The 22,714-nt window shown below is 35.3% G+C and overlaps 1 protein-coding gene across 4 annotated transcripts in view; it reads right to left on the bottom strand.

Annotated features, from left to right (window-relative positions):
- The window catches only part of LOC139981641 (syntaxin-like), a 65,802-nt gene that overhangs the window by 11,288 nt on the left and 31,800 nt on the right, over positions 1-22,714 (bottom strand). For 3 of the 4 annotated variants that reach the window (XM_071994183.1, XM_071994182.1, XM_071994181.1), the window contains exons 7-9: positions 22,373-22,446; positions 21,780-21,917; positions 17,039-17,149 (exon numbers count right to left, since the gene is read on the bottom strand). In XM_071994183.1, coding sequence (XP_071850284.1) covers positions 17,039-17,149; positions 21,780-21,917; positions 22,373-22,446 — 323 coding nt within the window. Of the gene's footprint in view, positions 1-6,421; positions 12,659-17,038; positions 17,150-21,779; positions 21,918-22,372; positions 22,447-22,714 lie in introns of those variants that run through there. The other variant, XM_071994184.1, reaches the window with a different exon arrangement.

Raw genomic sequence — 22,714 nt, 5'->3', positions numbered from 1 at the left:
GACCTCACCTTGACCGTAAACAAATCAATAAAGTTGCACTTTCTGAGTCATCATGCTTACCATTAAAGGTTTCATATATAATTAATTATACACACACAAAAATTTAACTATCATGACTACATCAATTTCTTGCATCTTCAATAAGGGAACACATGCCAGACAATCAATTGAAGAGGAAACAATTCCACTTGTACACTCATTTGCACAAGTCAAACACAAATCACAAATATTTTCTGCAATATTAAATCATAGCATCCAACTTGGTTAATGGTGGACAATTAACTCCCTAGATTGCTGCAGTTGAAATCTGCTCAAACAATGTCACAATATTGAATTAAAGAATGTGAATGTAAGACTGAAGAAGAATTGAACTTTTCCCATTGTAAAATACATCTAGTACTTCAACAGTTATTTGTTATAAATACCAAATGCAGTCACTATTACTAATCTCCCCAAATGTCATACCAGTAGTACTATGTAAATATTGAAATGACTGATGGTTTTACAGAGAAAATGTACTTATTGATTAACATGGCAGAATGTTACAGGAGATATGAGATTCAACAATTTGTTGGAAACAACTGTAACATTCCCACTGAGAGCTTTCTCAACTCCAGAAATGAATGTTAGAATGGTAAAAAAGTAGTCTGGAGAAAAGGGATGAAAAAAGAATAATACCCTATCAAAAGCTGTTTCACTGACATGCATGATATTATACAACTAGCACTTCCATACTAATGCTTACAAATGCAAAGGAGACAGAAATGACACAATGAAAGTGCATTAAAGAAATACATATTTTGAAGACATTGCTTGTCAACCAAATGAAACTGAAGTGATTACACAGAATATTATTTTGTTAGAAATAGTTACATGCAATCACAGTGGCGTAGGAAGGTGCTTTTGAGTGGGGGGGCTGAAGACTGATGGCCGGCCTGGGGGAGGGGTCTAAGGGGAGGGGGTGTCCCCCTCCCCTTTGGAATTTTTTTGCATTTCCAGGTGGCCTCACATGCAATTTGGTGCAATATAGCACACTTCAACACCCACTCCATTTTGTAAAGAATTTTGCATTTTCACCTGGCCTAAGATGCAATTTGGTCCTTCAAATGAGATTTTTTTCTCATTTGGAAATGAAAAAGGGGTTTTCTGACTTGCGGAGCGGGGGGGCGGAACGATACTTCCGCCCCCCCCATATTTTTCACTGGGGGGCTGGCGCCCCCCCAGCCCCCCCGGTTCCTACGCCCTTGTGCAATCACCTTACAAACAACATGAAACAGTGCTATGAAAGAATACAGAGAAAATATATAGTATAATGGGAACAATGAATGACTTAGCAGCAGTTATTAGCAATTATCATACACAATCACTTCACAAAACAAGCAAAGAGAAATTACAATATCATGACAGATATCATGTGACTCTATACATAATGGACACATGTACTGATAGTTTCACTAAATGAACAACATGCACAATAACACACATCCTTACCTAGAGAAAATGGTGCAATGTGATGTTAGACCACAAACGATTAGAGAAACAAATACTGAAGAACAATGCTTAACTTTGCCACAAAATTGTCATTGTTTCACAAACATGTCAACACCATATTGCTAGTCAAACTGATCACTATACGTAGATAAAACTACTACAAATCAAACTTATTCTTAGAGTGCCAAAAACTAGAGTCAAATTTGGGATTGACAGAACTTCATAGAAAATCATTTTTAGTGATTAAAATACATACCCATTATACTAAATAATAACAAAGGTACCGTTTGAACCATTCCCACAGGTACATAATAACAAAGAACAAAAATTCAGTATGGAACTTTGCATACAGATATGTCATATATATGTTAATCTGTAATGCTAACATTTTCAGTATCATGATTACAAATGTTATAAATTCATATATACACTGTTGCAACTAGACAGCCAATAAACTTAGTGATTCCTTGCCTACTTTTAAATGATATGAAATGCAACACTTCACACAAGATTTTTAATTTTGATATCAAATTGCCTTCAACTTTTGAGCTACTGTACATATCAACTTCACCAATCTTTATGCTCAGAGTTGTTAGGTTTAGTAGGTTTTCAGACTGCCCTCTGTTGACCTGATATGACCTTTCACATCTCCAAAAAACGACAGAGTTCTTGCATTTCCTAAGTTAGAACCACACACTAAATATAATGTTCATCCTGATGTTTTGTAGTTATCATGTTTACAAGTTTTTCAAACGTTTAGCTGTATTTACCTGGAATGACCTATACAAAATCAATAGTGTTGTGATACTTCGGTAGTTGAATACACAAGTTAAGTACGCAGTTCATCCAAGCTTTGTTTGGTATTAATTGGGGTTTATAAGGTTTTAGAACTTTGGGAACTTAAGTGACCTTTCACATCTACAACAAACAACAGGCAATGTGTTCATATGGGAAAAAAATGCTCATCATAAAGAAAACAGCATGGTAAAATTTGTCCTACGAAACCTGATCACATGTTATGAGATCATAAGAGCATTTATATCCATAAACATGCTTGTGATCTGATCCTTTGCTGACTTGTAATCATGATCAGGAGTGTATTCATATGAGTTTTTTGCCTGTGAACTGATAACACAATTGTCATCAGACTGTGATCTGACCATGATGATGAAGAGGTTTTCCATATTAACAGTGAGAAATGAAATGAATTAACATTAAAGGTTACTACAAGTATTCCAAAAATTACATTTGCTAATACCACATCAAACCTTTGTGTTTCTTTTGTCATTAACACATGGTTTGAAGTCTCATGTTATACAGTAGTAAAGAGTGATGGGGAGGTAGAATTCTCAAATTAAAGGAATGCGTATGTTGAAGATTGATTTAATTTCTACCGATACATCACAACTGAGGGATTAGATGCCCTACCAATAAAATTCACTGAATAATTGCCAGTAGCCCTCAAGTAACCCCCCCCCCCAATCCCTATCTCTATTCAAGGTGTTAATTGCAGACTTTAAAAACTGAAGCTGGTCAATCGTACAACCCTTTCCAAATGAAATCTGAGGACTTGCAATTCCTTTGTTCAAGTCCTCATTAAAATACAAAATGTACATACACACATATCATTGACTAGATCTTTGCCCTTGGCTAGGAATAACAAATGTAATTAACAGTTACTTTACATATCTTGGTAAGTGAAGGTTGGTTACTAAGCACACATTAAACACATTCCACAAAACACACAAATTGGCATGCACTAATTTTCACATGTATTGTATTGTACTTTTGATGTACTTGGTGTTCATACTGTTTTCACATACTGTACCTTTGAGATGAGCTTCTGCTTTGATTCTTTGTAGCATGGGTAAATTCATCAACCTGGCACAAGTTGCAATATCTTGAAACACTGACATATGTTTTGAGGGACATCATCCTCAAACCAATCAGACATTGATGGTAAAACACTAACTATCAACCTCTGATGCAGTTTGATACTATAAAAAAATGAGTATGGAAGGACATGGAATGACACTTACCCACAAAACTCATCAACTGACATATGGAAAAAGGAACAAGTAACTTTAACAGTAATAGAATGTTTTAAACAAGTAAAAAAAAAACTACATTGGCCAGAGGAGGACTCAAACCAGTAACACCAAGAGCACACTTGTGCTTGCAGCAATTGAACTACCGCTATCAACCATTGCTTTGTGTGTATGTGTGTGGGTTGGGGGAGGGGGGGGGTTGACCTCTCTGACTTCAAGAGATCATTGACCTCTACCAATATCTCTAGAAATCTTGTACTTACTAACTAGAAGTTCACATAGGTCTTACTTTTGCAATTATCCTGTTCACAAGGTTTTCAGACTTGATCTCTGATAACCTAAAATGAGTTTGAACCTCCACCAATTCCAATAGCATTTTTTCACTCACAAGGGGTGATGTGCAGCAGAGATATGGAACTTCAAACAAACATGTGCTTTTTGAGTTATCATGCTCAAAAGCTTGGGCATCACAGACATACACACACAGACATCATCTCTAAAACTCCTTTATAAAGGAATAAACAAGAGGGAAACCCCTCCTAGCAGTTACTTTCCTTTACATATACACCACAAGAGTAGTTGCAACCTAACCCTGGCTGAAGTTCATACTGCAGATTGGAGAGCAGTATAGATCTAAACAGAGTCAGTGATTACATGGTTTGATGACTGGGAATCTGGTCACATAATACCACAACAATGAAAGAAAGACAGAGGGATATTGTTTGTTGTTGCTAGTGTTACATGTTCACTCTAACAACACATAGCTCAAATTGAATTTGTAATATAGTTAACCTGATGAGATGCATTTGATATTTTGACCTCTGCTGACCCCAAATGACCTTTGACCTCCACACAAAACAACAGGGATCTTGTACTCAGATACTAAGATAGACACATGCCAAATATGAGCTATGTGATGTAACCTATCTTTGGGTATCATATTGACATGGTTTGTGTTGATAAGGCTTTACAGAGTGTGACCTGATGACCCTAAATGACCTTGGACCTCAATTAAAAACAATAAGGTTCCTGTTCTTATTATAGCTAATCCATGTGCAAAATATGAGAGCCAATAAAGTTTCCTATCTGGAGATATCGTGATTACAAGATTTGACCCCTTGTGACCTTAAATGAATTCTGACCTACACAAAATTGTGTAAAAACTATACACTACATAAGGCTATCCTACATGGCATATGAGCTCCTTTGATGTTCAAGGTTATGGAGATGCAGAGTTTTTAAGATTTTCACATTTTGTCCCGTGATGACCTTAAATGACCTCCACCCAAACAATACGTTTCTTGTACTAATTATAGGGAAGCCACATGCCAAATATGAGAACTGCTAAGGTTTCCTACCTGGAGATATCATGTTTACAAGCTAGGGCATCACACAGACACACATGCAAACTTCATTGCATAGGTCTTGCTTACCTGTGGCAACCAAAAACCAGGTAGACAACAGGCTAAGTAATTTCTTCTCACATTCTTTATGAGGTCATTAAATATAACATTGAAAATGAGATTGGTAAGTTATAATCCCAGATGATCATCATAATGGTACATACCAAAGTGACCTACACTAACTATGAATATTACCTTTTTTAGTTTGACCTCTGAAGGCCTCAAATGACCTATGATGTGGATCTACATATATGTAAGAATATATGAAGGAAGAATTACATCCAAGCTGTCCTTTTGAAGTTATCCATTTTGACCTTATGTGATCACTGACCTCCACCAATTTCAATAGCATTCTTGTCCTCACTAAGTGGAAGCTTAATATGATGTTCAAAGAGGCTTTGTTTTTCCTATTCAAACAGTTCTCTGACTTTGACCTCTGCTAACTTTTGACCTCTACTTTTTCACCAATTAAAGAGTTCATCTCAGCTTTGACTTTAAAGTTTTAGTGTTCACTACAAACATGATAGGGTTTTTCTGCTCACTAAGGGTGAATCCACAAAATTAGTATGAAGTTCATTCAAGCATGGGCTTTGTAGTTATTATGTTTAAAGGTGTCAGACTTTGACTCTGGTGACCTCAAATGACCTTTAATCTTCAAAAATATAATAGGGTTCTCTTCTCACCTAATGTGGATCCACATACCAAGTATGGAGTTCATCCAATGTATTCTTTTGAAATAATTGAGTATACAACAGCTAACAAAGGGTTCTTCTACTCACTATGATGCATTCTTTACCATGTATGGGATTGAACCACCAAGTACCTTTTGAGTTTTATTCTTTACAAGTTGTTACAGTGCTGTGCGCAAACAGCATGCTGCCATGCACACACACCATGGCACACAAATTCCTTTTGCCTTTGGCATGGAATTAAACAATGAGGTAGAACATGGCAGCTATTGATCTACTGACTGTAAAGTTTGTACACCACAAATCCATGATTTTGACCAATAACCTTCAGAAGGTAGAGCTGCATGACATTAAACTACTTGAAAAAAACTTAAATTTAACTTTGCATGTTCTTGGTTTCAACTGAATCATACATATTTTCCAATTTCATGGAAATTAAAGTTTGATATTATCTACAGATAAGCATTTTTGTTGTTGTCAAGTTTTGTCATGCACTGTTAGCAATACAAAGAATGGATATCACTTCATATTATAAACTGTTCAAATTCACCAATGAAAACTTGTACGTTTCTTCCCTTCATTAATGAGAACTGGTAATTTTCTTCCTAATAGATACAATGCACATCATATTGCTTGTACAGAATAACAGCTCTATTTTAAAAGTCTTTTGTGACATTGGAATCCTATGTGTAATCTTAAGTTTACTTATTGTATAAACTGATGTGCGCTTGCCATATTAACCTTCACTTGAAATATATGTTTAAGCAAAAATGAGCACACACTCAACTCATAAATGTTAAACATTTATTTCCTTCGGAATGAGGTTTACAACATCCCAGCAAAAAGGACTCTGTATATTTACATAACAAAATGCTAACACACCGTTTCCTTACACTGTATAACAATATAGATTACATACACTTGGGCAAACTAGAAGTACACTAATAATTAGTTTGGTACACAAATATCTTAAGATGATGCCAATCTTATTAAGGTACTGCTTGTACAGCAGCACCCACCCACTCTAACTGTGGATAATCACTGTATGATGATACCTAAAACAAGATATATAACCTAGAATGAATTTGTACCAGTAAATAACATCATATGACTGCAGGATACTACAGCATTATTAACAACCCCACAAGTTGTCGGGTGTATTACAGTCCTTTATATGGTCACAGAGTGGCAAAGTATAACAGAAAATAATCATTCTGAACAGCTGTATGATTATATAAAGCTTTAAATAAATTCTGTGATTGTTAAAAGCTTATCAGAACAAAGAAATGGAAGTATGATCAAATTACCACATTTTCATAACAAACATTATTGTAACGTTATGACAGGACGAATAATTCATTTGACAAAACTGGCAATCAGTTTGTCAAAAAGTGATAAAACCCTGCTACCTAAACTCAGGAAGAACAACCACTGGGAAGTTAATGTGATTACATGCATATCGAAAAAGTAAAAACCTCAGATATCGTTCGTTGTTATGGTTTTCTTAACGTTTCGATGTACCACCGGTGTTGTTGATGGAATGAAACGTCATTTAATGACTGGAAACGACAGTGATAGTTGTTGAAAGTAATGGAAATGGCGTAAAAATGGAAAATTTTTGAAGGCATTTAAAAAATAGAGAGAACAAAAAGATTCTCATTATAAGAGCTAGACCACGTCTAGATGTGAGTTTAGTAATGATTATTCAACACTACACAGCTACGGTATCACCAGTGTAACACATGCATGATATTCAAGTAGTATGTTAAGATTCCAAATTGAGTTCAAATGTTGAATTGGAAGCCACCCAACATGATAATGTAATCCATTGCTTGCGGGCTTCTCCTACCTTTGTGGTTGCCAAAATAACTGCCTTATTTAGCCCCATCAGCAGTATTCTTAACTGGTAAGGTATGCACACTGCATATAAAGTACACAAAAACTGTCTTCTGCGGACAAATTTTTAAATACTTTCAATCATTAATTTTTTTATTGAATGAAACATTTTCACTAAATTAGCGAGGTGGAATCTTCGCATTTTTCATGGTTCATCAGATAAGCAGCTTAAATGATATTTTTTAGGAAAATGAACAGTTTTATTTATTTACTTTTTCGAAACGCACATAATCACTTTAAAAAACACAAAGTTGACTTAGCTATCAATTGGTTATATGTTTGGCTGTAAAAGCTGTGCTTTGTCTTCTGGTTGTGTGACATGAATGGATATTCATGTCAAGATGAGTTTACCAGATTGTCCTTAGACTATAAATTGTCCTGACAATCATTTTTGACAGTTCTGGCAAAAAACCAGAGGATATCATGTTCAAAAAAGATGGTGATTGCTTTATATCATAGTTTGCTCATAACTGTTCTAAGCTATTGCAGAAAATAAACATGCTACACTTGATGTTTAAAGCAATCTTCTATTATGATAATGATGCAAATGAAGAGATTGTAAAGAAAATGCCTAAACATCAACAATAAATATTAATTATAAAAATTATACTAAAGTAATAAATATTAATACATTATAATAATGATGATAAGAACAACAACACACAAAATATTCTGTGGTTAAAGTTAACATAATGGGAATGTCCCAATTGACTTCATTGTTGAATATAATCCATCAATGATTACACATCAATGATTGCAGCATTTCATAAAGACAAAGTACAATGCTAAATAAAGGGAATTCAATGTAAATGATCTTCTTCATCACTTACGATATTACACAGATCCATGTTATAATACTAAGCATATAACTTAAAAAGAAAGACTAAACTTGTAATTTTGTTTCTCATAGTGAATCATACAATTTCCTCCAAGATGAAATGAACCAAAGCTATTTTCAATGGTTTGTTTGACCCTGGAATATTCTATGACTTTTTTCAATAAAGATGAAGGAGGTTTACTTTTCTTTTACTCAAAATTTTGCTCACTGTAATTTTTTTGTTGAAAAAATCTACTTTATTTTGCATTAATTTTTCTTCGACATCAGTATGATATTAGACAGAAGAAATTCAAAGAAACACAGCAAAGTTACCAATCAATACATTCCATATATAGAACATTGTAATACAGTACTTTTTCAAAAATCTAATCTAATTACATCTTATGTTAATTTCCTTTGCATACTTTATATAACTATTGAAAAGGTTCCAAACTAATCTTGATTATTTTCTAGCTTATCTTATTTGTGTTGCAACTTGTTTGTAGCTTCACTGAATTCATCTCGGTAAGCACATATACACTCAGCAGTCTGTTCAGATTCAGCCTACCCACTACTGTAGCTATCATTGTAGAATGATGCATTTAATCCTCTTCCACTTTACAGAAACTTGAGAGATTTATTGATATTTAAGTCGTATCTCTTGCTCCTTTTGTACAATAAGTAAATAGATTCAACAAATTATGAACGTACAATCTCTCCTTTGTTCGAGTTGATGTAATTGGGATCAAATATACTTCAATTCAAAGATTTCAAAAGTCCATTCACATAAAAAATATAAAACAGAAATTATTGCTGGTGTTAAATGAAATGTGAAGAATGCTTGCTCTGCTGTTTACAAGCATACTTCAGCAAATATCACATACACTAAAGATTGAATTTACTCAAACAAACATTAATGCCAAAATAATGATGACAGTGCTTGACAGCACTGGTGGCTTTAGTCATACTGTAGGTGACCTTCAGTTTTCTGAAAATGCCACATCCACCCCCCCCCCCTTCCTACCAAAAAAAGAAAGAAAAAGGATCATACTGATGTCAAAAATTGTTGCAATGCCTGTTTGCTTGTTCCTTTGGAACCCTTGTGTTTACTCAAAGTGTGACATTGAAGATTTGTACAACAAGTATTAGTAGCTCAAGGCTGACAATCAGTAAGACATCTGCCAAATTTAATTTTAAATTTGAAGACAAAATTTGCATAGGCACTAACAATCATAGACCCAACCTGTCCTAACATGCTACATTGAAAATGCCAGTGTACTTTGGCAGTAATGCAGTCCACTCACCTCCTTTTGAAATTGTCATTCACATTGCTTTGCTAACACATTTGCTCCACAAAACTCTTACAATATCTTGTTTCAAATGTATGCTACAAATAATTTCAGCAGCATTTAAGTTGTTCATTATACATTAGCCAGGCCTAGCTTATAGTATGTAAAAGGAGCTTACACACAGCAGCATTCAGCTACTGTGTTATTGTAGGCTGGTATACCTGGCAGATTTATTTTACTGATGACATGCATGTGGAATAAGTGTTGTTGATATTTATCACAAGCCATTGAAACTTTTCCAATGTTTCTTTTTTGATATTTTTGAAGGCGGTCCTGACAGTTTACAGTGCTATAAAAGGAAATTTTGAAATGTGATATGGGCTTATAAGATCCTTCATTATAGTAGAGAACATATTATCAGAGATCCTATAATCTTTGATAAATTGCACACAGCAATTGCTAGTTGTGTGCATTGATATAGTGTCTGTTTGACGTAAGATTTAAGTCAATACCAGTCTTTCTTTGTACTTATATGACAGACACATAAAATGTGAATTAATTTTGTCTAAACAACTGAATAAAGGAGACCTTGCTCCTTTGCACTTAAATGTAACAGAAATTTGGTGTTGGTTTTATGCTAGGATGAAACAAAGTCTTTTGAATTTTAAATCAAAATAAGAAAGAAACAAATGAAAAGGGGTGAAAAGTGGAGATAAACAAGACGCTGTACAAACAGTGCCCATTGAAACTTGAATTTGCACCATTTAGCACTTTCATTATAAATCTGTGTGCCTTTGGCTCCCCCCCCTCCCCCCATTGCTAACCTACCAATGACATTAGCTGTGACTCTTTTCAAAGTTATTTCAAGCCCTGTTATTTACTGCCACGAGTATATCAAATTTGAGTTCCTCTTCCAACTGACTGTAATAATGCTATACTTTTCCTCCTTTTTGAGACTAAATAACAGTCTTATGGCTTTCAGTCTTACACATTAATTACATCAAGTCAAACTCTAATTTGCTACGTACAAAATAGAATATAAGAAATGTTTTCAACAACTTCAATTTGGTAATTAATCAGGTTTTGTTGAAAACTACTCACTGTTTAAAGAAGACAAGACTATTCCAAAATACTAGTATGGGGCTACCTTACATTATGATTACTGAAACCGAATATGTGGCAACATCTTACAGTATTCCAACATAACACTGATTTAGACAATCTTAAGCCAGCAAGCCAATGTATATTTTCCATAGCAGACTAACTGGGTTTACACATACAATCCCATGAATAATTTCTCCTGCAGAACTGGATGATTCTTGATGTGAATTTCTCCACATTGTGGCTACCCAAAACTGTTGACAATAAAAAACAAAATATCTGCAATACCTTTGTTTCCAAATGATAAAGAGAGATCAAGTCAAGTTCCTTTGTAAATACCTGTTTCTGATCTGTGAAGGATCAAGTACATGCTGTTTATGAGTACAAAGAGAAACATTTGTTGGAATAGGTGAGGACCTATGCCAAATGCTGCCAAACAGCCTCACATATAATATCACTTGAGTAAGAAAATCCTCTCAAAGAAAGAGTTCTGAGTTGAGAGGTATTTTTATTAACAATATGAGTTTGCCTATTATCACTAGAAATCTCATATTCTCTAAAAGCAAGATGAGTTGATATGTTACAAATTTGCAAACTCAAAGTAGCTATCACCAACACAGTGCCTTATGAAACTATAGTTCCATCATCTTGACACCAGCCACAGCAATGTCATCATACTGAGCGATATAATACAACAGTATTCAGATAAATTGTTATACATCAGCAGCATTTGAGTTATGAAACTATTAATGACAGTTCAAGGACCTTTGAATTATATGTGGAAAAACCTGTTAATCTGCAATTTTCAGAATTGTTTAATTGTGGATAAATTGAGTGTACTAGAGGAAATTACATATTTTAAGTTGACAATCTCATGCAAACATGCTAACTTAGTTTACTACAATATATATTCAACACATCACCTTGTGTGTCTGATAGTAAAATCAAGGAGGAAAATTACCTAACGTATTCATGTAGAATAAAGAAATTTCTCCTCAGTATCTATAATATATGTGCAGAATTATTCTACTGAATGTTTTTCTTGCACCCCGATGCTGCAATGTCAATTGTACACAAGTTATCAAATTGAAATGTGGCTAGAGATACACTTGTGCAGGAGATATACTTAAAGAACAGCAAGTAAAGACACTAAATCACAAAATGGAATGTCTTTCCACAGACTTGTTGCTTTCTAAGTTTTACTAACTTTATGAAGTACATATATTATCTAATCACAAATGTTTTGAATACTTAAACTAATTGCACAATGAAATGTTCAACAACCTATAATAACACTGTCTGATATGCTTTGAGTGTAGTTTACTCTTTACAAAAGTATCTGATATTGTTTGACATTTGATATTAACTTGCAGTCAAATTCTCCATTTTCTTCTTGCAGGAAAACCATCTCCGCACGAACACTGCCATTTGGTTTCCGTTCTCTGCTTTAAATCTTGGTAAAAAGTACATCCATTTTTCGTTAAAAATGATCTTGTCTGTCTGAGTCACCATACTGTAGGTGGTATAACAACTATAATGGTCACTCCAATCAAAATTTCCTTCAGAATTTGTAAAACCTCACAGAATCTGCTAAGACTCACTGGATGAAATGTTTTGCAATCAGTCACATTGTTAATATGTTAGTTATCATGCTCAGTCATAACAATAACTTAGATGGACAAAAGCTTGCAAAATATATTATTGAAGTGGAGGTGAAGCATGGAGTGCTTGGAAAATGGTCAAGACCCAGAAATGCATGACATCATTCTGAATGAAGTAAAGAGCAAGCATCCCATTTGTGCAAGACCTGTTTGTGTGGCAGGCCAGTCAAGCCCATATGGAAGCGTTACATAAGCTTAGTCAAAATGATTATTGCCACGATTGTAATAAGCACACCACAGCAGATCATGATCAAGATCTTTTTCTATGGAAAGAGCAAAAGGAATAAAGAAGAGAGGACATATAATGCAATGACTGTAAGCTGATGAATAATGAAGATGATGAAAATTATGGATTAAAAGCAAAACCTATTACAGCTGGAATTCCCCAGGTAGTGGTATTGTCCATTTATACTGGCATGTAAGCTGAGAGCAGTTGTCAGAATAAATGCTTGTTTAGAGAAACATTGTACCTTAAATTGCAATTCACTAATCTAAGTGAATGTGACCGCCAAACATATTTCAGCTGCATCTTTGAGGAAGACTTGTTGGAATACAATTCCAGAAATTAGATAGGAAAGATTTCTTGCAGTACATCTAGTAACACACTGCACTCCCAAGCAACTAACCCAATTACATATTATTTGGTAAGGAACATGCACTTTAGAGTGAATACTCAACTAATGAAAATGAACACTGGAACTAGCTATAGAATTTAGAGCCTGTCACCACTCTTACCGTTAGCATGTCAGCAGAGCATCCCTACAAAAACCATCTACAAAAACTAACCCACAACCATTAATGGAAAGTGCATAGATTTTACCCGCAAAATAATTCATTAGCAGACAGCATGAAATAATACATTTTTAAAGGTTATCATTCAATTATGATGGCAATAGCAATGCACTTTGTTACCTCTGTAGGGTTTGTACTTGTACTTCTTACTTAGTGTAGTATGTAATGTCCATGTTGGTGCAGTATAACATGTAGCCTTCCAGATTACACAGAGAGGTATGAAAGGAAATTGTGCCATCTGACACACATATTGGAAATACTGATAACGATACACAACAGAATAAACAAATGGAACAAAACAATGGGGGGGAGAGTGACATGAAACTCAAAGTCTGTTAGAAGTGTTAATAGCTCCTTTAATGAAAGCATTCCAATCTGTCAAGGAATCAGTATAGCTGGAGCCTGAGAACCATTAGAAAAGACAAGTATGTCTTGACAATACATGAAGGTATTACATTGTCTCCCTGATATCTTGAGAAGAGTCTTAATTGCTATACTTGCATTCAACTTCAAGCACTATGCTCAACATTGCGGCAAGTGCCTCATGGACAAATCCCAATGCTTTAGCAGTACTTTGATTAATCGTCAAATTTTTATCAATCCTGTCATTGCAAATATTTCTCTTGGATGTTTAACATGGTGGACAATAAATGAAATACATATGTAGAAAAACACTATCATTTTGATAAAGGGAATGCTCAAGCAAGCTTAAATAGTTACAATACAGTAATCTGAAAACTTGTAACACAAAGAAACTGTACAATGTGGTACCGTCCTTATTTGAGAAGAACTAAGTGAATCCCAAGTTAATGATCTGAATGAAAGTTGTTAACATTTTCTCAGAAAGAAAGATTTTTTTACAAATACAACATTAAATGTTATCAAGTTATTATTCATTACTTTAGTAAGGATTGTTGGATGGAAATTTTGAGCGATCACTAGCCTTATTTGTATACAACTGAGACTGACAAAATGTCAACATATCAGTGGGGAAAGTTACATTTTTTGGCAATTAAAATTTCAGACATGCTAGTGGAATGATGAGCTGATGTAAATATGTTTCATTCAGGCCTACCTGGGATGCAATATACATTGTCAATGAATTTCTTTCATTGGTATGAAACTACTTTGGAAATGGTTATGTTGACCATGTAAACATATAAAGTGTAGCTGGAACTATTTAGACTGATTTGTTTGCCTTTAAAGCTTATAAACCATAGCATATTCAAAACTATAACCTATATTTCTAAAATATTTTGCTCTGATGGTTAATGGCATTTTCCACATTGCTTTTTCAATGCACATCAAACTCTACAAGAAGGTCAGATCACTTCACAAAGGTCATGTTGACAATGTAAATGAATCATTGTAATGTCTGATGAGCCCTTGACCTTTCCCCACATGTAATAATTTACTCATAAAACAAAGCAGTTTTATCCCACAGAATAAGAAAACTGTTTAAACATTACAGAATTCTGTAATGACATTACAAAGTAGTTGGGAAAACAAAGTCATTATTTGCTCTCTAGTACCCATATAGAGTATTAAAGATGTAACAGTACAGTAGTGATAGTAATTAAATAGGTTCCTATCTCTCTGTGAAATTTAAATGTATGCCTCAGAAAGGTAAAAAACGTGTTATTTCAATATCACAAGAGAACAGAAATGTGCAGAGTTAAATACATGGTTAAGGAAACTTCACTTGTTTTCAGACTTCTGTTGACCTCAAAACGCCTTTTAACCATCTTTTTAACAATATCTTTTGACCATAACAATAGGGTTGTTTTACTCACTACCATGCATTCAAATACCAAGAATGATGTGAACCAACAAGAACTTTGGGGTTAAAGAGCTTATAAGCCAAGGTGTCATCCACAAACACACGCCATCACATTGAATACATTCCTGTCATTTCTGGCAAGGAATAACTAGAGCTGCTCAATACATTGATTACCGTACACATCTGTTGCAAGTAAGACAGCAGTCACACATATACAATTTGATTTTTGGGGCTAGACTCTAGAGGTAAATTTGACATGCATGCCATCTATGATTTGATGTAACAATTATTAAAAAAAGAGAGAAGATAGTTAACTTCACTATTTGAGGCCCATCATATCATATGCAAAGATTTTACAATTCATGACACAATTGCATCTACAAATCTTTCAGAAAGTAATGAATCTGCTCATAGTGCTTAATGATTCACTTGTCTATGGCATTACGACCATACTTCCATGATAATATTGTGAAATGTTTGGGACGAAACCAACTGACCAGTAACAATCTTAAATTAACACTTTGAAACAAAACTTGCAGTAAACAGTATGCCTATAGTAGGCAGAAATATGCACACAATCATTACCTGCTGAACTTTTACAGACAATGCAAAATTGTTCAAACCTACCAAGCTACCAAACTATAACCTATGCTAGCCACCTAATTTAATTTCTTTCAATAAAGCCAACATCTAAAAATATCATCATAAAATATCTATTATTTTTATAACATTGCAAAAACTAAAATTATCGCAATTTGTCCTTTGTTAAGATGAGCCTTTTTGCATTCATATGCAATCTATTCTCAACAAAGCAAATGCAAAAAATAAGGGAACATGTGAAGCCACTAACTTTAAATCTAGCCTATATAGACTTATGCACTTTGCTACTTTTAGGAGGCCTACACATGCTGAACTGGAATGAAGGGCATGCATTTGTCTTTCAAACAAAAGATTTAACAGAAGGAATGTCAACACAACAATGGACTACAAACAATGTAAGAATATAAGTTGAACATATACCAAAAGTTAGACATAGCTAGGACTGTACTTGGCTCTAATGATATTTATATTTGACCAACACAAAGATGCCTATAGTCTTTGCTATTTAACCAACATGGAGTAAGTCACGGCAAACTGACTTCAGTGGGCCAGGCCTAGAGAACTATGCATCTTCAATTTGATACAGATATGGGTCAAATACTGAAAATACATCCACAAGTTAACCAATCAGATATGTTCACATGCGTGCTCAAGACATGAATAATGGCAATTCCATGGAGAAACACACAGGCTGTAATTACTTCAAATGAGTAGCAGTACAATATGAACTGTATCTCTCTCTAAGGAGATATTGTGTGGCGTGGAGCCGCACATTCAGTGACTAACACAACCAGCATTTTTAACGCAAACTTTCACAAAATCTGCACAAAAAGGTTGTCTTCCTGGCTGCCTTCTGCTGTCAAAATATGTAAATTTATTTGCCATCAAATTTTTCTTAAGATTGTATGAATCTGTTAAATGCTGAAATGAAAACATCAACAATGAAAGACATGGCATAATCTCAATACATACATATTCAGATACAAAAGGTTTCAATACAGTAACAATACAATAACAATACCCCATACAATAGAATTCTTCCGAGGACGTGGTGATTCTTTAGAAATCACAACGGAGGACCTGAAATTCTTTTGTTCAATTCCTCGGTCAGAATACAAAACAAACGCATACAAACACACACAGTACAAAAGATTGCTTTAGCCTGCAGCAAGGAATAAAAAACCCAATAGGAAACAGGAAAACAAAATTAAAATAAGAGACTTATTCTCAAGAGAGTTGGGATCACAGACAACTAAAACAAAGGTAGAAAACTTGGATGAAACATGTGTAGGTGATACATTGGTAGGAAATGACTTTGAAATTTAATATGACCTGCAAGTTGTTCCTATGGTGTGTTTATGAGCTTGAAAACTAACAAAAGAGGTGGTTTCAACTTTCAACTGCTATAGTGAATGAAAATATATTGACGTCAACATATAGCCTTTTTTTTCGTTTTCCTTGTTGTACTTACTCTTCTGGCTTTACTCTGGTACTTGACAGCCTTCTTGGTATCCATCTTGGCAGTTTCCACATAGTCTACGGACTGTTCCACATTATATTCAATCCTGTCAATCATTTCCCCCTGTTGAAAGAAAACAAACCATTTCACCTTTGTGAAGTAGGCTGTTGGTTGTGAACTCCCTTATTGCCTATTGTTGTGGGTTTCCCACTACTTTAAGGAGATTGAGAGGAGTAGGGGAGGGGAGGGGGTGGGCAACTACAGGCCAGAGTTGTCTGGTTGTAGAATGACAAAGGTGTAGATATGTTACTCTGGATCATGAGGCTCCACCATTGGGAGCCTTCCTCTTGTGCTTTGGAACCTTCCCTTTGATCCTATAAGCCAGTTAAGAGTTTCTGATGTGCATGTGTCTGCTCAGCTCCCTAGGGAATACTTTGGCAGATGCAACACAAAATTTAGAACAAACAGTGGAGTAAGGTAGCTCTGATGTCAGGCAACGTCACTTGGTTAGTGCTTTGAACAGAAAACTGTAAAAGGAAGTCACTGTCCAGCTATTCAAGCTACATGGTGAAAGAAATTGATTGTTGTGTCAGAGAGAAGATCAAAAGTTCTGAAAGTAGTTGGTCAGCACTAAGTTGCAATCACAGTCTTCAATACAGTCCATGTGTGTACTTTCTAAGGTGTTTTTAAAAAAAAAGTGATATTTGTGTGAGGAATCGAAAATTTATGTATCAAGGAGCTGTAATTGCGTTTCCTGGTTCTGCATGGTGACTAGTGACTCACTATCGGAATGATCCCAGACATTTTACTTGGTAATGCTGTCATTTGTTTTCCTTTTATGTGTTAAGGTAAAACGTCAAGATAATTTAGAAATCTGAAAAAGGTAAACATAAGCCCTTAGTATCTGCCCAATGTTTGATTGACCACGTAGGTGAATGAACTTAACCACAGTTAAAAGATTTTTTATCTGTCGAGACCATAAACAATACTCAAGTTTGTCAAAATTACTTGTAGTGTTACCATTCAAAATACAAGGATGACACATTATTTTAGCTCAGAGTTCAATTCGGTATTTTCGGAAAGATTGACTTACAAGTACTTCAAAGTAAACTGAGGCTGATGCTTGATCATATTCCTATTTTGTGAATTTGTGTATTTAAGACTCCCAGGCCCCAATATTAAGGTGTTCTGTTTAAGTCGCAACGACCTTGTGAGATACAGGCCAGCTCGCAGGTTGCGTGATACAGCCAAGCTCGCAGCTTGGAAGAATGACCAGCTCACAAGTTGCGAGAAACAGCCCAGCTCACACGGATTTGCAAAATACAGCACAGCTTGAAAGTAGTGATAAACAGATCAACTCGCAGGAATTGCGACTTTTAGGATTACGCATATTACGAGGAATTGTCAGAACTCGCAGACGCTGCATGTTTTGGTCGGCACTTGTATTTCTTGTACTGCTTTTCCTCCAATAGTGTTGTAAATCAGTTAAGCTATGTATTTCGCCCAAAGGTTTATTCCTACCAATTAACTCATTTTTAAAGTGTTTCATCTTTCTTTGGAGGGTTAATTGATGTACATCCTCAACATTATAACAAGAGAAATTAGTACATTTTTTAACAAATTTATTTAGATCTTACTGAAGTCTTTGACTCATTTTTCAAGACTCTGCATTCTGACTTGACTACAGAGAATTTGGTCGGTGTTACAATATTTAGTAACAGATTTTTATTTTCCAATCCACTTATTAGTTCTACCCAGTGTTGGAAATCCTTGTTCAATTTCCTACGAACACACTGCCGATTTCCCGCTGGTGTTCGCGCATCGAACACGCCGAGCACGCGTATTTTTGCGTATCTAGCGATAAAAAGTTCGCAGTTGAGGATGCAAAATACTGACAACTTTTTTAATTTAAATTGTCACGAAACTGATGAAATTTTAAAATGACAAGTTAGAGTAGCTATATTATGTGATAAAATGAAAAGAGATTTAATCTGTCTTACAATCTTTAAAATGTTTAACTTAGAAAACTTCCGATATTATGAAACAACGTTCGGCAAAGCCCCGTTTCTAGACTGCCTAGCAATGAATAGCGTGCACTATACTGTACGTACATCACTTTACAACTGCAGTACGGTTTAACCCTACTTAAATACTACGGTAAGCTACTGTACTGTACATGTGCTGCGAATTTTCCCAGGTACCTTGCAAACAACTGTGAGCTCACCCCCTGTCTAACACCTGTTTGTTAACATTTTTTGGCATGTTTCCAAGGAACGATTCATGGAGTATAAATGTTTTGGCTCCACTCTATTATTAATTAGGTCAGTCAGTAAAGGATCGGTAAAGCTATGCGAAATATTATCTTAGACGTTCAAGAAAAGTAAGTAAAATATCCCCGTAACATTTAGGTAAGTAAATCACACCTCAAGCCAACTGAATCCTCTGCATGAACAACACAACATCTATTCCCCATGAAACACGAGGCAGTGTATACCATACATGCATAGCACGATATCAAGGCCCCTATAGCTATGGTCATCTTTATGAAAGTAAACCTTGTAATAACATGTTTTAGGCCACTTGGCATAATTAACTAAATGCTAAATATTGTTTCCATGTTCTTGTAGAAAACGTCAACTTTTCAAAATACAATTAAGTGTGTTTTTGTAGTTACGTGAGATTCGTAACCAACGAGGTGGTTTGGCTATTTGCTATACACTTAACTATGGTAGGATATTATTTTTTCCGTATTTTTGAAATTCTAGAAAATACTTTCTTTTACCCCGCTGGACACCAGATGTGGTCTTACGGTTTATTCATAAATGGGTGTACTAGAGCCTTGTTTACATGACGTTAGTTGCATTTAGCACGATATGCCAGTTTCGCGTGAATTTTTTGCTCGATCTTTCGTAAAATTTGAAAGGTGTACCAACTTACTTTTCGTATACAATTGGTCATTTCTCTACTGATTTTCAGAATTTTTTCTCTATACAGTCAAGTGAATACGTTGTGCATTAAGTATAAACTTATCGCGAATGCAAGAAAACGATGCAGGGATTTCCAGCAGACAAATGTTTTCTTTGCTGGATTGCTGAGTCAGTTGAAGGGAATCCCGCACATTAGAGGGAACGCTGAACTAAAGTCAAATTCATACGAAAGAAAACGTTTACTAACTAACATACAATGTAAATTAAACAAATGTGGAATGGCGATATTATTCAAAACATTTCCCGCGAGGCTGATTTATTACAGCAACCTTCCCGCGCTGGGCCGTGGGTGTCCATGTGACATTGCCCTTGTGAGTGGGTTGGGGACACATCATTACTCGTTACATTGTGACTAAAATTGCGAGCACGCTTTCTGCTCATTTTTCTTTTGTTTCTGAAACTTTTCTTCTGAAATTTTCCATATTGCTTTTACAGATGTACTTTTTTTCCCTTCGTGTTTTTTTAATATATTTTTGTCCCGTTTTTTTTTTTTTTTCCCCCCGATTTTTTTTTCTCCAGCCAGGCTGGATTTCCCGCGAGCATCGCGGATTTCCCGCGAACCTGGTTCAGCAGGTTCGCAAGGTTTTCCAGCCCTGGTGCTACCCATGGGTAAGACAAAGTGTTGCCATTTATAGCCAATACTGCTAGATAATTTGTCACCATTTCTGTTCACATTTGCTAGCTTTTAAAAGTTCATGGACAGTGGAGTTAGCAAGGGCTCATATAAACAAACAGTATCACCAAGTTTCCATAAAACAATTAGTAAATCAGTTGAATGAAAGTTCCAACAAATAATGATGACTTTGAAATGTCGGAAGTTGACACACTTAAACTCAGAAACAGTGGACTGAAGAACGAATTAATAGGTATACAATTTGCAGGTTCACTACCTTGATAAACAGCTAACGAACCAGGCAGCATACCACTTCTACCTTTGACCTGCATTGTGCATTTGTTGTAAAAACTCTCAACTGGCTTATTAGCAGCCTTGATTTGGCCTTGTTATTGGACATTCCTGCATTGCAAGCAACTTGGGATCTGCTGTAACAGTTTCTTTGGTAGGCGGACACATTGATAAGTTCTCAGAAGATCAGTTCTAAGAATTTGTATGCTCAATTTGGGACTGTTGTCTCTGCCTTCTGGTAGACAACCACTTCTCGATCTCCTTCCAATTTTCTGTGGTGAACATAATGCAGATTGAGTATGTCAAACAATGTGGCGCCAGGTTGAATCTATCAGATAAAATCACCAGCTGGAATTGTCTTGAAAGCTTCAGAAAGGTAGATTCCGAAAGAAGAGGGCAACCGCCTGAAGGGGTCAGCAGGCGTGCAGTGCAAAAGAGGTTACCAACCGTTAGCTAGATAGGTTGAAGTTCATATATATTGGAGTCAAGTTCAGTCAATCAGATACAATAGAAATTGGGGAAGACAAGAATAAAGGTTGAGATGACTAACACAAAATCTAATTCAAAAAGATGTTTCTGATCCTGCCACAGAGAACTAAGTTGGAAACAATTCATCTAAATATTAATAATTGATGTTTAAACAGAAACTGTTAAAGTGTCAAAGTTATAGTTTTTCCTGTATTTCATATTTCATGGCTGAATAAGCTTTGATTATATTTAACAGAAAATAGAAAGAAAACTTTATTTGCTGCAAATTAGTAAATCTCTGAATGCTAATGAAAGGAATGAATTGCTATCAACTTTGAGATTAAGCGTCTAACCAGCTAACAATTGCTTCTTATTTACTGCCATTTTCACTTACCTGGCTTTCCACAAGCATAGCCATATCAACAAACATGTCATGTAGCTCTCGAATGCTAGTCTCTAGCTTGATAATATCATTGTGACGGGCTTCAATGTCTCGTAGGGTTTGCTTAGCTTGTTGAGTATCCATAATAATCTGTAAAGAAGTAAAAGGATTTACATAATCTGGAGTACTAATCATGAAGTTCATCCAGTTATGAAGCTTTGGCGATATCATGTTTAAAAGGTTTTGGGACTTTGACTTATGTCGACCACAAATGACCTATGTCAGCCTTAAATGATGTTTGCCCTCTGGAGTATGACATAAAACATAGCTGTAATTTTTTTCTTTTTGCTCACAATGGCATTTTTTTACTGCATATGAAGCTTGTCCTGCATGATTTTGCACTACATCACAAGATCGATGTTGTCACAGATATATTCCCATCATCACAACACAACTTTGTGTGGTCTCCAAACTAGCCTGCATAGTTGCCACACTATTTATTCTCATAGTCACAGAATGTTGCCCTTTTTGTGTTCCATAAACAGTGGGCATGTGAAATACATAACTGTTAAAATAAGAGACATGCCTCTCCATTTGACACTTACTCCTTGTGTAAAGATGGCTGGATTTCCACTTTCCAACATATCTTCCAGTTCTTCATCAGTTGTAGATTTACCAGCTGGAAAACAAACAAAGATTGTTTAGTCTCCAATTAGTCCTGACTTTTAAACAATGAACAATAGTTTTTTTTATTCTTGGACTAGCATAACAGTTTGGTGGTAGCAAGTGGAGAGCAACAAATGTAATTCGTTTGAGAAGATTTGTAAAAGGTGGCCAGTTAAAGGACAACACTTTAATACTTTCAGGGGTTTGAAACTGATAAGAATTTTTAACTTTTCAATAGGAATTTTTATACAGACCATAGCATTCAGGTGAGACAGTTCTAG

The sequence above is a fragment of the Apostichopus japonicus genome, chromosome 15, assembly GCF_037975245.1.
Source record: "Apostichopus japonicus isolate 1M-3 chromosome 15, ASM3797524v1, whole genome shotgun sequence".
NCBI classification, from domain to species: Eukaryota; Metazoa; Echinodermata; class Holothuroidea; order Aspidochirotida; family Stichopodidae; genus Apostichopus; species Apostichopus japonicus.
The sequence above is the reverse complement of the archived record's forward strand: the minus strand, read 5'-3'. Positions and strand labels throughout refer to the sequence as shown.